The sequence below is a fragment of the Phoxinus phoxinus genome (assembly GCF_949152265.1).
Source record: "Phoxinus phoxinus genome assembly, chromosome: 23".
NCBI lineage: Eukaryota > Metazoa > Chordata > Actinopteri > Cypriniformes > Leuciscidae > Phoxinus > Phoxinus phoxinus.
The window spans coordinates 1,774,187-1,790,811 of NC_136898.1; the positions used below are offsets into that span (position 1 = coordinate 1,774,187).

Sequence of the window (16,625 nt, forward strand, 5' to 3'; positions counted from 1 at the left end):
AAAAGTGAACTAATCCTTTAAGGTAGACGATGACGCTATTTTCTTCTAGAAACAAACTTTGTTGTATTATTTTCATGTTATCACTGTGAAGTTGCTTTGATACAATGTATTGTAAAAAGCACAATATAAATAAAAGGTGACGACTATATCAATTTTAATTTAGTATTTTTTTTAATTACTTTTTTATATTTATATATTTTTTATCTGTAATTTATTTTTAGTACTTCAGCATAAACTCATTTTATTTAGTTGCCAAAGTAACATTTAAAAATTTTAATTAAGTTTTTTTTTTAGGTTTAAGTGTATAATAATGTGATAAACAATGACAGCACTGAACCGTTTTTTTTGTTATGAACCGTTTTATACTGATGCTGACGGAAAAGGTCGTGAGCTGGCGAAGGTGAAAATAGGCCTTTTAAAAATTCTTTGGATGTTTTAGAAATGTTCCTTATGTAATATGCAGAATTAAAACCTTCCCAAACCTTGCTTAACTGTGGGGTATAGATCTCACAATTCACACCTTGATTATAAATATCCTATATTTGTACCTTTGTTATCATCCCCTTCAGACCCAAGCACTGGAGCCAGTATCTTCTCCAGCTGGTCGTGGAACATCACTGCAGGCTTCAGCTCGGTGGGAAGGTGCAGCTCTCTCCACGGCAGGCTTGAGGACCAAAACATGAAGAACACGGGGGAAATCACTGTGGCATCAGAAGCGAGACGATCCCAAACATTCATACTCAGTGTTGGGGACAGTTACTAAGTTACTAAAAGAGTAATGCATTACAATATTGCATTACTCCCTTAAAAAGTAACTAATTGCATTACTTTTTGGGTAAATGTAAAGACCCTTTCAGACCAAAAGTGAAATAATAAGCCTTAGGGCGCCGCTCAAGCAAACCTTTCAGCTGCTGCTGTTCTAGATAGGATGTAGGAGAAAAAAGTTGAACACTTTGTTACGTGCTCAGATGATATGGTGTTTTGTTTTTACTTTCACTTTCTCCGCTATCACCTCTCAGGGCAGTGCTGTTGGCTGTCCATCATCATTGCGACGTACACCTGAATGGGCGTCGCTACTATAAGAGTCTGACGCAGACCGGAAGCGGGAGAGAGAGAGAAAGAGGGAGCTGATCCTTTTGTTTTGGTCATGCTGTGTTGTTGGCATGTCTTGTTTTCGGTCTTTTTGATTCTTTGTTCACAATTTATAATTGCGAGTCAACAGTTCGTTTTTCTCTTGTTTTTTTAGTTTTTTTGAACCTTTGAGACTATGTTTCTTTTCCATTTTGCTTTACAAACGGCCAGGGAGTAGTGACCAGGGAAGTATGTCACGTGACTTCCATTTCGCAACATCTAAGGAAACACGTTGTTAAAGAGACTAGGTAAGGAGCGGGTGCCACTATTGTATTTTTGAGTTTTTATATAGTATAGATTAGGTAGGGTGTGCTGAACACCGTCAACTTTGTTTTTGTTGTATTTTCTTTTCTTGTTGTATTAGTAGTTTATTGGGATGGGGATGAAGTTAGATTGCGGGTTTTGTTTTATTTATTTATTTGATTTAGCCCCGCTCAGGTTCCTACTCCCATGGGTACAGTATTTGTGTTCTTTTTTCTAGTCTCTCTCTCTTTTGTGCACTTAGTTGAAATTAATAAATATATTCATTTTCTTGATTTGAACTCCCTGTGTTTTCGTGTTCTTTTGCACCAGCGCTTTAAACTCGTCAACAGGGTTAAACGATCCGGGAATTATTTAATTAATTTTATGTTGTGTTCCCTCATGCCCTTAGCCATTTTAGGGACGTAACACACTTATTTACCAATAAAAACAAAAAAAATCTATAGTCATTTTTGCTTATGGTTTAACAGAATCATCGAAGGTCAGAAGCATGTACATTGTTCAATAAAGTGAGATTAAATGCATTAAAATGCATGTTTTATTTAACATATTTAGATATTGGAGGTTTGCATAGTATTCTGATTCTGCATTTCACAGATTTTATTAATTTTGAGGAATATTGAATCTTTTTTTTTGTGCAAGTCGTGAGATGTGTAAATGCATGCTCACATTTAGTCTAGAAATAAAGCGTAGCGTTAGTTCTGGCAGGTCACGTTAGTCAATCGCATCAGTGACTCTTCAGCTGATCCACATCTACCAATAGGAATACGACGCCTATCACTGTATATATATATATATATAAGCTCTTCAGTATTATCAGCAGCTATCGCGTTTCTCAGGAGCTCATTACCCTCCTCCCTCCCCAGCTCCACCTCTCGTCAGTCAGGATTTGGCATTCTGATTCCTCTTGAATCAAAATAAATTCTCGAATTATGTTGTACTTTAAAATCTTGAATTAATGATATCTGCAATAGAGTCATGTTGGTTCTGTTGTGTTTACCCCAAGGAGGGTTATTGCTGCTCTTATCCATGCTAGGCTGCATGGATGCGCAGGGAGTTCTCGCCCAGAACAGAACCATACCGCCAATCCAAATTGTATGCTAACTGTCAATCATATTTGACGATAGTGGTCCTGACAACATCATGTTTACACACAACGTCTCTGCACTTCGATTTGTCTAAACATAGGGACAAGAGAGCTGTCAGTCAATAAATGTGAAAACAAAGTAACTTCAAACTTGTGTTACTTATTTGAAAAAGTAATTTAGATATTTTGTTGTAATGCATTGCTTTACTAGTTACTTGAAAAAGTAATCTGATTACCGTATTTTCCGGACTATAAGTCACACTTTTTTTTATTGTTTGGCTGGTCCTGCGACTTATAGTCAGGTGCGACTTATATATCAAAATTAATTCATACTGACTGAGATGAACCGAGAGAAAACATTACCGTCTACAGCCGCGAGAGGGCGCTCTAGTTAGCGGAGTTGATCAGAAGCGACACCGAGGAAGAACTCAATGTATTCAGTGTTGAGTGATGAGATCGGGAGCTTGGTGAACTTGCTGACCGGTAACTTGTTGGACTCGCTGGCTAATGTTAGTTTAGCCTATTCAGCCTCTCAGTATATGTTCTTTATGCTATTGTGAATAACTGTTAATGTGTTACGCTAACACACCGGACACTATTCAGCTGCTGTTCTGTTAGCTGTTGTGCAGCTGAATAACTTGCATTTCCAGATTAAATGTCTGTTCTTGGTCTTGGATTTTGTGAAATACATTTCTAAATAAATGCGACTTATAGTCCGGAAAATACGGTACGTAACTCAAGTTAGTTGTAATGAGTTACCCCAACACTGTTCATGCTTACAACAAACCTGCTGAAGTCTAAATGGCCACTGCAGTAGTTGGTGTACGCCAGGCCGAGGGTGGCCGCCATCTTCCAGTCTCCCAGACGCTGTGCCATCCACACGGCCTCAGGGATCAGCCCGCCCAGCAGGAGGAGCTCTAGAGCGTAATCCACCGTCCACACCTCCGACAGCTGACCGAAGCGAACCGCCACTGCTGCACGAGCCTGAGACAGCTCCACCACACGCACACCTGTGTCTGACACAGCATCTCAGTTACACTCATCAACTCCACCACACACACACCTGTGTCTGACAGCATCTCAGTCTCAGTTACACTCATCTGGTCTGTCACATGACCTCATTACGTCACTCCATGTCTGATTATCATCTAAAAAAAACTGTCTATGTTTTGCATTTGAACCAAATTTTGTGTAAAATGCCTGAACTTTTAATTGCCTGATCCAGTCAAGTCAAGAAATAGATGTTAAAAATTGTTTCAGGTTCAACCGTCACATTAGACACTGAAGGTTAAGTGCAATGCATTGCATTATGGGATACAGAGTGCTCTGATTGTAAACTACACACATTCCATGCAGTCCAAAAATTAGCATACGGTGCAGTAGGGATGTAACAATATATTGTGTCATAATATATCGCAACACAAAAATGCAACAATATGTGTCGTGAATAGTGACAATCTGTATTGTGTGTAGTTCACCCAAAATAAAAATTACTGTGTGAAAAAAAAAAAAAGAGTTTTAGTGTCAGTACTACATTAAACTTCTATATAATGTATAATAATGCAATGGGGATATGGGAATATTTGTGGGTCCTGATAATGCCAAATGTCTGATGTTACCAGTAAAAAGTGGCCGGAGTGCAAGCATATTCATCTAAAAATAATTCTGTATTTTCAGCTTCAGAATCATGAATATAGTTATTCTGGTGTCTCTATTGTCCTGTGCTTTGGGTTAGCAAAGCCTATTAATTTCCACCCACACTGTAATACTAAATTTAGCATTTTAATCAACAGTACATTTTTGTTAACCTCTTATCATATGTCTCAGAGTTTCACAATAATATGAGTTCAGTGTCGTGATATGTGTCGAATCGTGACATGAGGGTATCGTGACACCCCTACTGTGCAGAGAAATCGCCACACTGGTATCTGGTTTTCCCTGAACTCACTGTTTGGTAAGTGAAGAGGCGGCAGCACGTCCACATTGTGAGGCGGGAGGATGCAGAGCGGGCGGTTGGTGAAGTATGCAGCCATAAACCGGCCCAGAGACTGAACCACTGCGCAGGCCGCCTCACGCCCCCCCGGCCCCGAGAGCCAGCACTCACACACAGACTCATCTGCAGGACACAAGTGATCATGGGAGAAATCTCATGCAATCTAGCAATACAAATGTTTCCTGAGCAAATCAGCATATTAGAATTAGGAATGCACAGATATGAAAATTTTGGCCGATATAATAATTCTTTATATTTTGAAAGCCGATGATAACTGATATTTTGGCTGATAAATCTGAATCCAAGTTTTTATATAATTTTTGAGAGCCTGATTACAAAAACAAAAGTCTCATCATTAACAGGCATGACCCATGCACACAATTATGATGTTCTTGTTATAATGTTATGTAGCTGATATGACAGACATAAAATTGGATTATTGGATTTTCCTGTTTTGAAGTGATTTTAATCATATTTCAAGCAATTCAAAACCATGATGAACAGTGCGCATCTGAAGAGCCTCAACTAAAGGAAAAGATCACGCATCTGTGCGTAGTCACCATTAAGCCCGGAAAAATGCGTGTGCATAATTTTGAGCGGTGTCGTCAAGGCACATGGCCAATTATATGCACTGTGATTGGCTGAGATATTCTTGGGGTGAGTGACAGAGATGCTTAGGGATTTTTTTAAACTCATGTGACTAGTAAAATGCTTTGTGATTGGTCGAAATAAGCCTACACACACAGTAAGTTTTATTTTACTGTCTTTACTGTTTTGGTCTGTACTGTATCTGCTATAGAGCCTGAGAAATTAAGATTTTAGTAGGCTTTGAGAAATATTGACAAATATTTCTGGAAACCCTTAGGTTTTGGGAGGGGGTTTACAGAAAAGTACTTAGGCAGAAAAAGGCCTTTTTTAGCAGGCGTTTTAGGCCTAAATGGGTTAAGCATATTTGTGGAAGAGGAAATTTTCTGCGCGTTCGCCCCAGCCTTCTCACAGTCAATGTCCGCAATAACTGATAACATACGTTGTCTAATTTTATATCTAACGTTAGCATTACGAGCTTTCTGAACACGCTTTAGTATCAGTACTCGTCTCTTTTTGTTAATTACCTCGTTAGTAAACCAATACATCACAAACAACTGCAGCACAGTTTGAATCTCCTCCATACTTATTATAAAAGTGGCGCTCTAAACTGATTACTGTCCATCGCAGACTTGGAGGAGCAGTCGCGCGCAGTTTACATAATCTTCCCGGTACTTTAGACCGCGGTGTAAACGCCGGTCTGGGGCAAAAAAAAGTTCCTGGGACAAATTGTTCCGGGTAATTTCAGTGGAAACGTGACTAAAAAGAGCCTAGGTTGCATTTTGGCGAAAGTTACCCTTTAAATGAAGATGTCAAGAACAAACTTTGTTTTGGTGATGAACTGATAGCTTGGCTATTTAAAAAATATTTGAGCGTTTTTTAAAATTGTGTCTGCAGAAGTAATAATCTTACCCGCCCCTCCTGGCATGTCCTGATCCTCTCGCCCCGCACGCGACTGTAGTTGATGTGCCAGGCGGTCACAGAGACCTTGAGCCTCTCGCAGTCGATACTGAAACAGCTGCGCGTAGAGGAGAGCCAGACAGTAGCGTGTCTCCAGGTAACACGTCATTGGACCAGCTGTGGGATGCAGGACGGATGCAGTGAGTGACATAAAACTTTTGCTGATAATTTACTCACCCTGATGTCATCCAAGATGTCCATGTCTTTCTTACTTCAGTCGAAAAGAAATGAAGGTTTTTGATGAACACATTTCTCCATATAATGGACGTCAATGGGCCCCAAACGGGTCAAGGTCCAGATGACTGTGTCAGCGCCGCTTCAACGGGCTTTAAACGACACCAGACGATGAATACGGGTCTTATCTAGCGAAACCATCGTCATTTCAAAAATAAATAAAAAAGTTTAAGTTTTATAAGCACAAGCGCTCGCCTTGCTCCGTTCTGTGATGCGCGTTCGTGACGTCACGTAATACACAGTTACGTTGAAAAGGTCACGCGTGACGAGTCAGTGTTTACACGTGTGCGGAAGGAGGACCATACACACATATTCAAATGTCTTTGTGTCAGTTTATCGTGTAAAATGCCCATCTCGTGTGTGTGTCCTGGGTGTTGGAATATTAAAAAGCCTAAAAGAAAATTTTCGTCAGGATAGAAATGTTTTACTTTTCATAGAAGCGTGACCTTTTCAACGTAACTGCGTATTACGTGACGTCACGAACGCGCATCACAGAACAGAGCAAGGCGAGCGCTTGTGCTTATAAAACTTCAACTTGTTTATTTATTTGTGAAATGACGATGGTTTCGCTAGATAAGATCCGTATTCATCGTCTGGTGTCGTTTAAAGCCCGTTGAAGCGGCGCTGACACTGTCATCTGGACCTTGAACCGTTTGGGGCCCATTGACGTCCATTATATGGAGAAATGTGTTCATCAAAAACCTTCATTTCTTTTCGACTGAAGAAAGAAAGACATGGACATCTTGGATGACATCGGGGTGAGTAAATTATCAGCAAAAGTTTTTTAAAGTGAACTAATCCTTTAACATGCGAGTTAAAATAAAAACAGTGACTGACCTTTCTCTCTCTCTGCCAATAATTCAGCCCTCCAAACCTGCACACTCTCCGCATATTCACCTAAAATAAAGTGCTGTTCCCCTGAGGATGGAGAAACATTATTATGATATGATGGTGTAACGAGTCGCTTCTGTTATGGTCACACGTGCTCACCGGTGAAACTACGCAATGTGTGGCTCTCCTCAAGACGATCTCCAGCATACTGTAAAGCTTGCTGGACTTGAGACATAATAACTGACATCTTCTCCAACTCGTTTTTTACGACCCCTTGACCTCTTTGGTGGCGTAACTCCTCCTGGTACCGCAAAGCCAATCTGTACAGCTCACGCCAAATAACCACCAATCTGAAAAACACAACAGAGACCTCAGGCCAAACCGGTAATGCTGTCGACTTTTCTAATGTTTGTTATAAGAAATTGAAATTAAAAATAAATAAATAGTGAGTAGTGCTTGTCATGATGCTAGTGTGATGAATGCTAGGGTGTTGTCTTTCTTTCATTCTTTTATCCTTTAACGCCATTCCAGCTTCTATAGCTATGTTCATGGCGAGAGCCAGGTTTAAAGAGGTTTAAGATTATTTTTTTTCTAAAAAAAACCTTCAGACTACATTTGGATTTACTTGGTTAAAAACCTTTTCAAAAGTATTAACAGAATAAAGCAAGTTTTTCAAAGGGCAAGAAGTATTACAGTCCAGTGTCACTAGGTTATTCCGGGTGGTTGCTAGGGTGTTGCTATGTGGTTTGAAGACGTGCTGAGTGGTTTTAATATGTTGCTTTAAAGTTACTTGTGTGTTCTGGGTGGTTGCTAATGCGAAGATGTTCTGAGTGTATTTATACGTTGCTATAAAGTTATTAGGTTGTTCTGGGTGTTCTGGGTGGTTGCTAGGGTGTTGGTAAAGTGTTGAAACACATAAAAAAAAAATCAGAACATATTAGCAACCAAAGTTACTAGGGTGTTCTGGATGGTTGCTAAGACTGTTTTATTAGATATGAGTGTTTTTATATGTTACTATGAAGTTACTGGGTTGTTGTGGGTCGTTGTTAAGGTGTTGCTATGTGGTTGCTAGTATGTTCTGAGTGTTATTTTATGTTGCTACGAAGTTACTAGGGTGTTCTAGGTGGTTGCTAAGAGTATCTGAGTGTTTTTTTTACTCAAGTACACCAAAACATTTTGAGTAGTGCTTGCCATGATGCTAGTGTGATGTGGTTTGTCGCTAGGGTGTTGCTATGTGGTTTTAAAACATGCTGAGTGGTTTCAATATGTTGCTATGAAGTTACTAGGGTGTTCTGGATGATTGCTAAAGCTAAGACATTCTGAATGTTTTTATATGTAGCTATGAAGTTACTAGGGTGTTCTGGGTGGTTGCTAGAGTGTTGCTATGTTAATCTGTTCTGGGTGTTTTTATATGTTGCTATGAAGTTACTAGGGTGTTCTGGGTGGTTGCTAGGGTGTTGCTATGTGGTTGTTAATCTGTTCTGAGTGTTTTTATATGTAGCTATGAAGTTACAATGGTGTCCTGGGTGGTTGCTATGTGGTTGTTAATCTGTTCTGAGTGTTTTTATATGTTGCTATGAAGTTACTAGGGTGTTCTGGGTGGTTGCTAGGGTGTTGCTATGTGGTTGTTAATCTGTTCTGAGTGTTTTTATTTGTAGCTATGAAGTTACTAGGGTGTTCTGGGTGGTTGCTAGGGTGTTGCTATGTGGTTGTTAATCTGTTCTGAGTGTTTTTATATGTTGCTATGGAGTAACTAGGGTGTTCTGGGTGGTAACTATGAACCGTAATAGATGAAAAGAAAAAAAGTTACAAATTTAGGAAAAACCCTACTTCTCAAGAATACCAAAAAGTACCTATTAGAAGGTTGTTGTCGTGCAGTCTGTGTTACTGTCTTAGTGTCTTCTTGTAACATCTGAACGGAAAACATGTCAGAGGAATATGTTCGCTGGCCATCCTCCCCATGATGCAATGCTCTCGACGGGAGGCTGTAGGCCCGATCCACACTTCGAGATGCTTGCTGAAGGACGAAGAGCGCCACGCTGAAGTTCTGTGAGGAAAGTGCTACACCCGAGGATGAAAGTGGGACGAAGATGTCTACGAAACATCTAGTGAGCTCCACTGTGGCGCCCAGACAGCCCGTGCCTGAGGAGTGTGTGGCGTCCCACGGCAGAAACGACAGGAGAGTCCTGAGTGTGTGAAGGGCGTGTGTGAGCCATGTGCTCGTACTCTTCGAGTCGCTGACCCTGAGAAGCTTTACGAGTCGAACGATGCACAGGATTGTGTATTTGAGGAGACGCTCTCTCTGCTCCATGGACCCACCCAGAGAAACGGCCAGAGCCCAGGCTCTCAGAAGGTTCTTGTGAACCCGGTTCAGATCCCCTGGCAGATCTGAGGACGTGGACTCCGGATCTGCTTGTGCTTGAGCATGAAGAGTGTCAAACATCGACGCAAACTCAAGCTTGCCTCCATCTTGCATGCGTGAGCAGGCGTACGGGTCTTCATCAGAGTCATGATCTTCCTCATCCTAAAGAGATAATATTATTCATACTATTACTTTTTTTTTTTAATTAGAATTATTTGTAAATGTTATTTTTGTAAATTGTAAATGTTATTAAGCTGAGATCTTCTGAACTCTGTACTGAGACACAGACCAGCTGTTTAAACTGGACGATCAAAGCAAACGTTCTTTCACTCTTCAATGTGTCCTGTTGTCGACAGACTCAAGCGCGTGGAGTCCTTCAGAAACTGAACACGCGTCTGTATACTGTATCAGTGCCAGGCTTTATAATGCGTGTTATTTGCTTTTGACGCTCACATCTAGTGTAGGCAAATGTCAGCCGTTAAGCAACTGAAAGCCAGTGGGTGGGTCTATGTGGCCAATGAGCGGGTCTATGTGACCAGTGGGCGGGTCTATGTGACCAGTGGTCAGGTCTATCTGGCCAGTAGCGGGTCTATGTGACCAGTGGGCGGGTCTATGTGACCAGTGGGCGGGTCTATGTGACCAGTGGGCAGGTCTATGTGACCAGTGGGCGGGTCTATGTGACCAGTGGGCAGGTCTATGTGACCAGTGGGCGGGTCTATGTGACCAGTGGGCGGGTCTATGTGACCAGTGGGCGGGTCTATGTGACCAGTGGGCGGGTCTATGTGACCAGTGGGCGGGTCTATGTGACCAGTGGTCAGGTCTATCTGGCCAGTGGGCGGGGGCAATGTGGCCAGTGGGTGGGGGCTATATGGCCAGTGGGCGGGGCTATGTGGTCAGTGGGCGGGTCTATGTTGCCAGTGGGCGGGTCTATGTGGCCAGTGGGCGGGGGCTATGTGGCCAGTGGGCGGGGGCTATGTGGCCAGTGGGCGGGGGCTATGTGGCCAGTGGGCGGGGGCTATGTGGCCAGTGGGCGGGGGCTATGTGGCCAGTGGGCGGGGGCTATGTGGCCAGTGGGCGGGGGCTATATGGCCAGTGGGCGGGGGCTATGGTGCAATGATGTATAACTACCCGTCAATGTCTTGCTATGGAGGCGTCATATGCAAATGTATGGTCCGTGTGACGTCATAGATCACCTAATATCAAAACGAGCTGTTTTTGGAGCTTGATTAAATAAATGCTTTGTTTATAATGAGGAGAACATTTTAAACTCTGAAACTTGCAGGATGTTTTAATGGTATAAATACCTCTTATATGTCAAGAGATCAAGAAAAATTAGATGTCTCATGTCATAACCCTTTTAATGACCATTTATATGCAAAAAGCGTTTGAGAGGAGCTTACCTGAGCTGTCTCAGTGCACTGTGTGAGGTCTCCTGTACCTCGCAGGTAGAGCGGGAGTGTGGACAGAGGGCTTTCTTTCTCTTTAAGAGCCAGAAGACTTCCAGTGAACTTCAGAGTGGACATGGATTCCAGCCGAGACCTGACCTGAGGCTGAAACACCCAGAACACACCAGTAGTGAACCATCTAAACAGCAATAAAACATGATGAACAAACATTATTTCCCATCCCCCCCACTGACCTGAGATGACCCCAGGACCTGGCGTATGTTCTCCAGTCCTTGAGCAGCGTCCAGCAGGAGGGCGCTCATGATCCCGACAGCAGACGGGCGTGTGGTCATCCTGAGCACAGTGATCATGTACCCGTCGGACACGATGAGGAGCGGCTGGCGAGGGTGACAGGTCACGGAGAACCGTTGTCTCATGGGGTCACGGAGCGACACGCTCGAGCTGGACAGGCCGCCATCTTGTGTCTGCAACGGCACTGGAGGTCTACGGATGACATTGAAACTGATAAATTGCTCATGCATGACAGCATGCATCTTGCATTCATTTTTTTTTTTTTTTTTGCACATTGCAAATGTGAGAGGAAATTATGCCTTATGCCATGATGCGATTATTAGATAAAGACGTTTAAAGACTTGAACAGACTAGAGCATTAAATGCCCGTGGAGGAGGAAGACAAAGATGGATAAAGATGTACGAATGTTGATTAAAAGAAGTATTTATTTAGAGGTCCTTATTTGTACTAGTAAAATTATATATATATTTAATAAATATAGCATTATAATTAAACACAATTTTTGTAAAATGCAATTTGTAAAAAAAATAAAAAAAGTTAATTATTTGGAAAAGTTTTCATTATTTTTTGAAAATTGTATTTAATTAAATGTGTAAATATTCGTATAACAAGTACAATTATTACTTTTATACATTGTTTTATAATTAATACAATTTAAATTAATGAAAACTTTGAATTGTTATTTATAAACGTCATAACTAAGATATGTTGGAGGAACTACAACATTATAATAAAAAAATATGTTTTTTGTAAAATCCATTTAAAAAAAAAGTTTGTATGTTTTATAACAAATTGTATTACATCTGTAAATATTTTTATAATTAATAAAATTATGAAAATAAAATAAACAGAATGTATATTAATTTTTAAATAAGTATGTTATTATAAACATTTAAAAATATGTCAAAAACCTAAAAGGTATATGTTGTAGGATGAAAATGAATACAGATGTAAGAATGTTGATTAAAAGAACAACAAAGCTTAACAAAACATGTAATTGTTGCAAAATAAAAAATAAATGTTTAATAGTTTTTGTTTGTTTAATTATTTATTAATTATCTAATTTTACCATTTTTACTTACTTTTTGTTTATATTTAATGTACATCATATTTGACCATTTTTACTTACTATTTAATTATATTTAATGCATATATTTTTTACTTACTATTTATATTTAATGCACATCTTATTTTACCTGCTATTTATTTATATTTAATGCACATCTTATTTTACCAACTATTTATTTAAATGTAATGCACATCTTATATTTAATGCCAAAGTAGAACCAATCAGATCACCTGTAGGTGACGAGCGGGTGAAGAGGCAGGAAGTGTGCGGCACCGAACTCAACACTACATCCTGTGGTGGCCAGAGACACGAGTCCCCCCAGACGAGCCAGCATGAGCAGAGAGCCTCTCTTGAGCACACAGGCCAGATAAAGCCCTTCCGGTGTCCAGCTGACAGAACACACCCAGTACGACCTGCAGGAAGACAACACTAGCATTCTCAGTCATACTACTATACTTGTTCTCTTACTCCCTCGCAACACACTCTGCATTTATGTACTTCCTATCCTTGCACATTCTCTGTACATTGGACTACTCATCGCCTTATTGCTCTTTTGTTTATTAGTACTACTACTACTTATTTTTTCATTATTATTTCTTATTTATATATTATTACACCATAATATATATATAACTAAAACTACTATTTATTTATGTTTAATGTATCTGTTTATTTATATTTAATTCACATCTTATAATTTTTATCCATTTAATGCACATATTATTTTACTAACCATTTATATTTAATAATGCACATATTATTTTACAATTTTTTCTAACTATTTGTATTTAATGCACATATTATTTTATTTTACCATTTTTACCATTATTTTACCATTTTTCTAACTATTTATATTTAATGTATATTATTTTACCATTTTTTTAAAACTATTTATATTTAATGCACATCTTATTTTACCATTTTTTTTAACCATTTATATTTAATAATGCACATATTATTTTACCATCTTACTATTTATATTTAATGCACATCTTATATTATAATTATTACCTACCATGTATTTATGCATCTGAGCAGCTGACCAGGTTTATGGGTTTATTTAACTGTGCATGTGACAAATAAAAATGGTGAATCTTGAAGATGGTGATGGAAACAACCTCACAAACGTCATCAATATCAGACATGTCATTGTGTCATACAAGCTAATATAAACCTGTTCATACAGCCAGCCAATCAGATGCCATCCCACTGAGACCGTTAAACACTCACCTCACATATTTAGCTGGAATAATGAGCGTCTTAAGGCCACATCCTCCCAACAGGCTGGAAACCGTCACGAAGTTCTGAGTGCTGATGAACAACACCTGCGTGGCCTTTCAGATCACAGAGAAGAGGCTGTTTAACACCGCACTGGTGTCACTGCTGTGCCTGTGGGTCTGAATGCAGCGGTGCGCTTACCCTCGGGTCTCTCTGGTTCAGGACCACTGCTAACAGCTGAGCATCTGGAGAGAACGCTGGAACCAGAGCACCTCTGGACTTCACTGGTTTACATGGAGGCAGGAGCTGGTCGAGCGGGAAACACTTCGAGGACCAGTGAACACTGAAACCTACTGAACTGTACAGAATAAAGTAATAAAGGGCCAGGGAATGATTTCAGGAAATGCATGAACTCTTAATAATTACTATACGTATCTTGAATGCAATGCACGTTGCTTTGGATAAAAGCAGTTTATTATTATATATAAATGCAAATGTGACCCTGGACCACAAACCCAGTCTGGAGCCGCATGGGTATATCTGTGGCAATAGCCAACTATACAACATTGTATGGGTCAAAATTATCCATTTTTCTTTTATGCCGAAAATCATGAGGATATTCAGATCATGTTCCATGAAGACATTTAGTAAATTTCCTACCGTAAATATATAAAACATGTATTTTTGTGAGTGAATGCAGCACAATCGTGAACATAAATGCACAACTTTAAAGGAGATTTTCTCAATGTTTACATTTTTTTGCTCCTCAGATTCCAGATTTTCAATAGTTGTGTCTCGGCCAAATATCGTCATATCCTAACAAACCACACATAAGATTATGTATTCAGCTTTCAGATGATGTATAAATCTAAATTTATGAAAATTGACCCATGTGACAAGGTTTTGTGGTCCAGGGTCACATATATTATTACTGCTTATTTCTGATATATAAACTACTGTCCTCTCTGCAGGCACTAACATGTATATAAGCATATGTATTTTTCATAGATAGAAATATATATGCACATTCACACAAGCATGTACATATGCAAGCTTACATATTACAAATATATACACATGCTGCTTTTTGGCCATCTGTGGTTTTTAATATTTGTTGTTGTTATAATTATATTGGCTGTTTTTAGTAGTTTGATGAAGTTGGAGACTTTAAATGATCTCTTCCTGCACTGTATTTGAATTGTATTTTCTTGCATATATTTAATAGCGTGCATAATATCTATAATAAAAATAATAAAAAAGCCCAATGTAAAATGAATAACATTTATTACATTTATTCAGTAAGTTACATTTATTATTAAAATAAATAACAAATCACCATAAACAATAGTACTTCCAAGTGAAATGAACAAATGATGCAGGAATTGTAATAAATAAAAGCACATAACATCATCTGACCTGAGTTTGTTTTCCCACGTCGAGTCCCACTGGATCTTCAGCAAGGTGACGGTGAGCTTCCCATCAGCAGTGAAAACAAACGCGCTCAGACACGCGTCACCGACTGGCTAAACACACCACAGCCGAATATAACACACATGCAAAACACCTAAGCAACATTAAGGGTGCTTTGTGTCAGAACCTCCCTCGGTTTGGTTCGTTTAGGCATGTGTGTGTGAACACACCTGAACGAGAGGGTCTCGGCCTGATAGTAAACTCTGGGACGGTTCTCTTGAGGTATGGAAGCAATCCGACCCAACGGACCAAATGGTATTTTAATTCATAACGGAAAATGTGCTATCTAAATAGCAGTAGTGTCTGATTCTGAGAGTGAGCACATTAGTTATCACAGTTGAAAACCAAAACATATTATAATGTTGTTTTATATATATATATACACACACACAGGTGAAACTCAAAAAATGTTAATATGGTGCAAAAGTTCCTTTATTTCAGTAATTCAACTTAAAAGGTGAAACTAATATATTATATAGACTCATTACATGCAAAGTGAGATATTTCAAGCCTTTATTTGTTATAATTTTGATGATTATGGCTTACAGCTTATGAAAGCATATTGTGAAAAGGTTTTCATAAGCTGTAAGCCATAATCATCAAAATCATAACATATTTTATTTAATGCCATGTCAGCATTCAAAGCTTTTTTAATGGCAAAAATTAAATTACAAAAATACAAATATCATATAAATACAATAAAAACAAAACAAACAAAAACAGCAAGTCATTATACAAGATTTTTAAAATTAACATATGATAAAAAATCCAAAACCTTTACAGGCATAATTTCATTAAAAATGTCCTTAAGTGAAGAAACTTCATAAAAGAGCATTCTGTTTGTATTAAGTCCAGGACAATCCAATAAAATATGTTTGACAGTTAAGGGAATTTTACAAAACATGCATAAAGTTGAGTCTTCACCTTTAAGCAAAAAAAAGCATGGGTCAAACTTGTGTGATCAAAATTATAACAAATAAAGGCCTGAGATATCTCACTTTGCATGTAATGAGTCTATATAATATATTAGTTTCACCTTTTAAGTAGAATTACTGAAATAAATGAACTTTTGCACCATATTAAAAAATTTCGAGTTTCACCTGTAGATATATATATATATACACATACCTTATATATGCACTCATGTGAATACATTCCCAGAACAGAAATCTAAAGATTGGAGATTGGTTCAAAATCATATATATATTGTTATACAGTATATATAAACGGTAGAGCATTTGCGCTTGCAACGCCAAGGTCATGGGTTCGATTCCCCGGGAAGAACTGATCAGAATGTAAATGTGTACAGTGAAATGCAGTGTAAGTCGCTTTGGATAAAAGCGTCTGCTAAATGTAAATATGTTGTTTATTTGCGCTTCTCCGTGCGAGAATACTGTCCAGACGAAGCCTGGATTCTGCTCCAGCTGCATTATAACACCCGTACAGTGTTTGCGTGTGTCTTGACCTGTAGACAGCGCTGGGAGATCCAGAGAGCGTGGGGATTTGCAGCTGTATTAATAAGAATGTAGTTTATAATTTAACAGCGGGAATGGCGGCTACATTCGTATGGTGTTTGCGTGTTTCTCGATAATTACAAATAAAGCCACAATAAGCTCATGGATTGAATGTGTCAATCATTTTGATGGATGACGCAGAGGAAACACTGACCAATAAGAGGACAGTTGTACTCGCATGTGATTTGCATAAACACAATTTGGTTCATAAA

At 39.0% G+C, this 16,625-nt stretch overlaps 1 protein-coding gene across 4 annotated transcripts in view; it reads right to left on the reverse strand.

Moving 5' to 3' along the window:
* Window positions 1-16,625, reverse strand: part of cplane1 (ciliogenesis and planar polarity effector 1) — a 70,328-nt gene that overhangs the window by 47,572 nt on the left and 6,131 nt on the right. For 3 of the 4 annotated variants that reach the window (XM_079600074.1, XM_079600071.1, XM_079600072.1), the window contains exons 6-18: window positions 14,846-14,952; window positions 13,631-13,787; window positions 13,442-13,545; window positions 12,442-12,624; window positions 11,084-11,333; window positions 10,845-10,994; window positions 8,936-9,606; window positions 7,242-7,432; window positions 7,089-7,169; window positions 5,970-6,134; window positions 4,428-4,595; window positions 3,267-3,495; window positions 549-664 (exon numbers count right to left, since the gene is read on the reverse strand). In XM_079600074.1, coding sequence (XP_079456200.1) covers window positions 549-664; window positions 3,267-3,495; window positions 4,428-4,595; window positions 5,970-6,134; window positions 7,089-7,169; window positions 7,242-7,432; window positions 8,936-9,606; window positions 10,845-10,994; window positions 11,084-11,333; window positions 12,442-12,624; window positions 13,442-13,545; window positions 13,631-13,787; window positions 14,846-14,952 — 2,572 coding nt within the window. The remainder of the gene's footprint in view (window positions 1-548; window positions 665-3,266; window positions 3,496-4,427; window positions 4,596-5,969; window positions 6,135-7,088; window positions 7,170-7,241; window positions 7,433-8,935; window positions 9,607-10,844; window positions 10,995-11,083; window positions 11,334-12,441; window positions 12,625-13,441; window positions 13,546-13,630; window positions 13,788-14,845; window positions 14,953-16,625) is intronic. The other variant, XM_079600073.1, reaches the window with a different exon arrangement.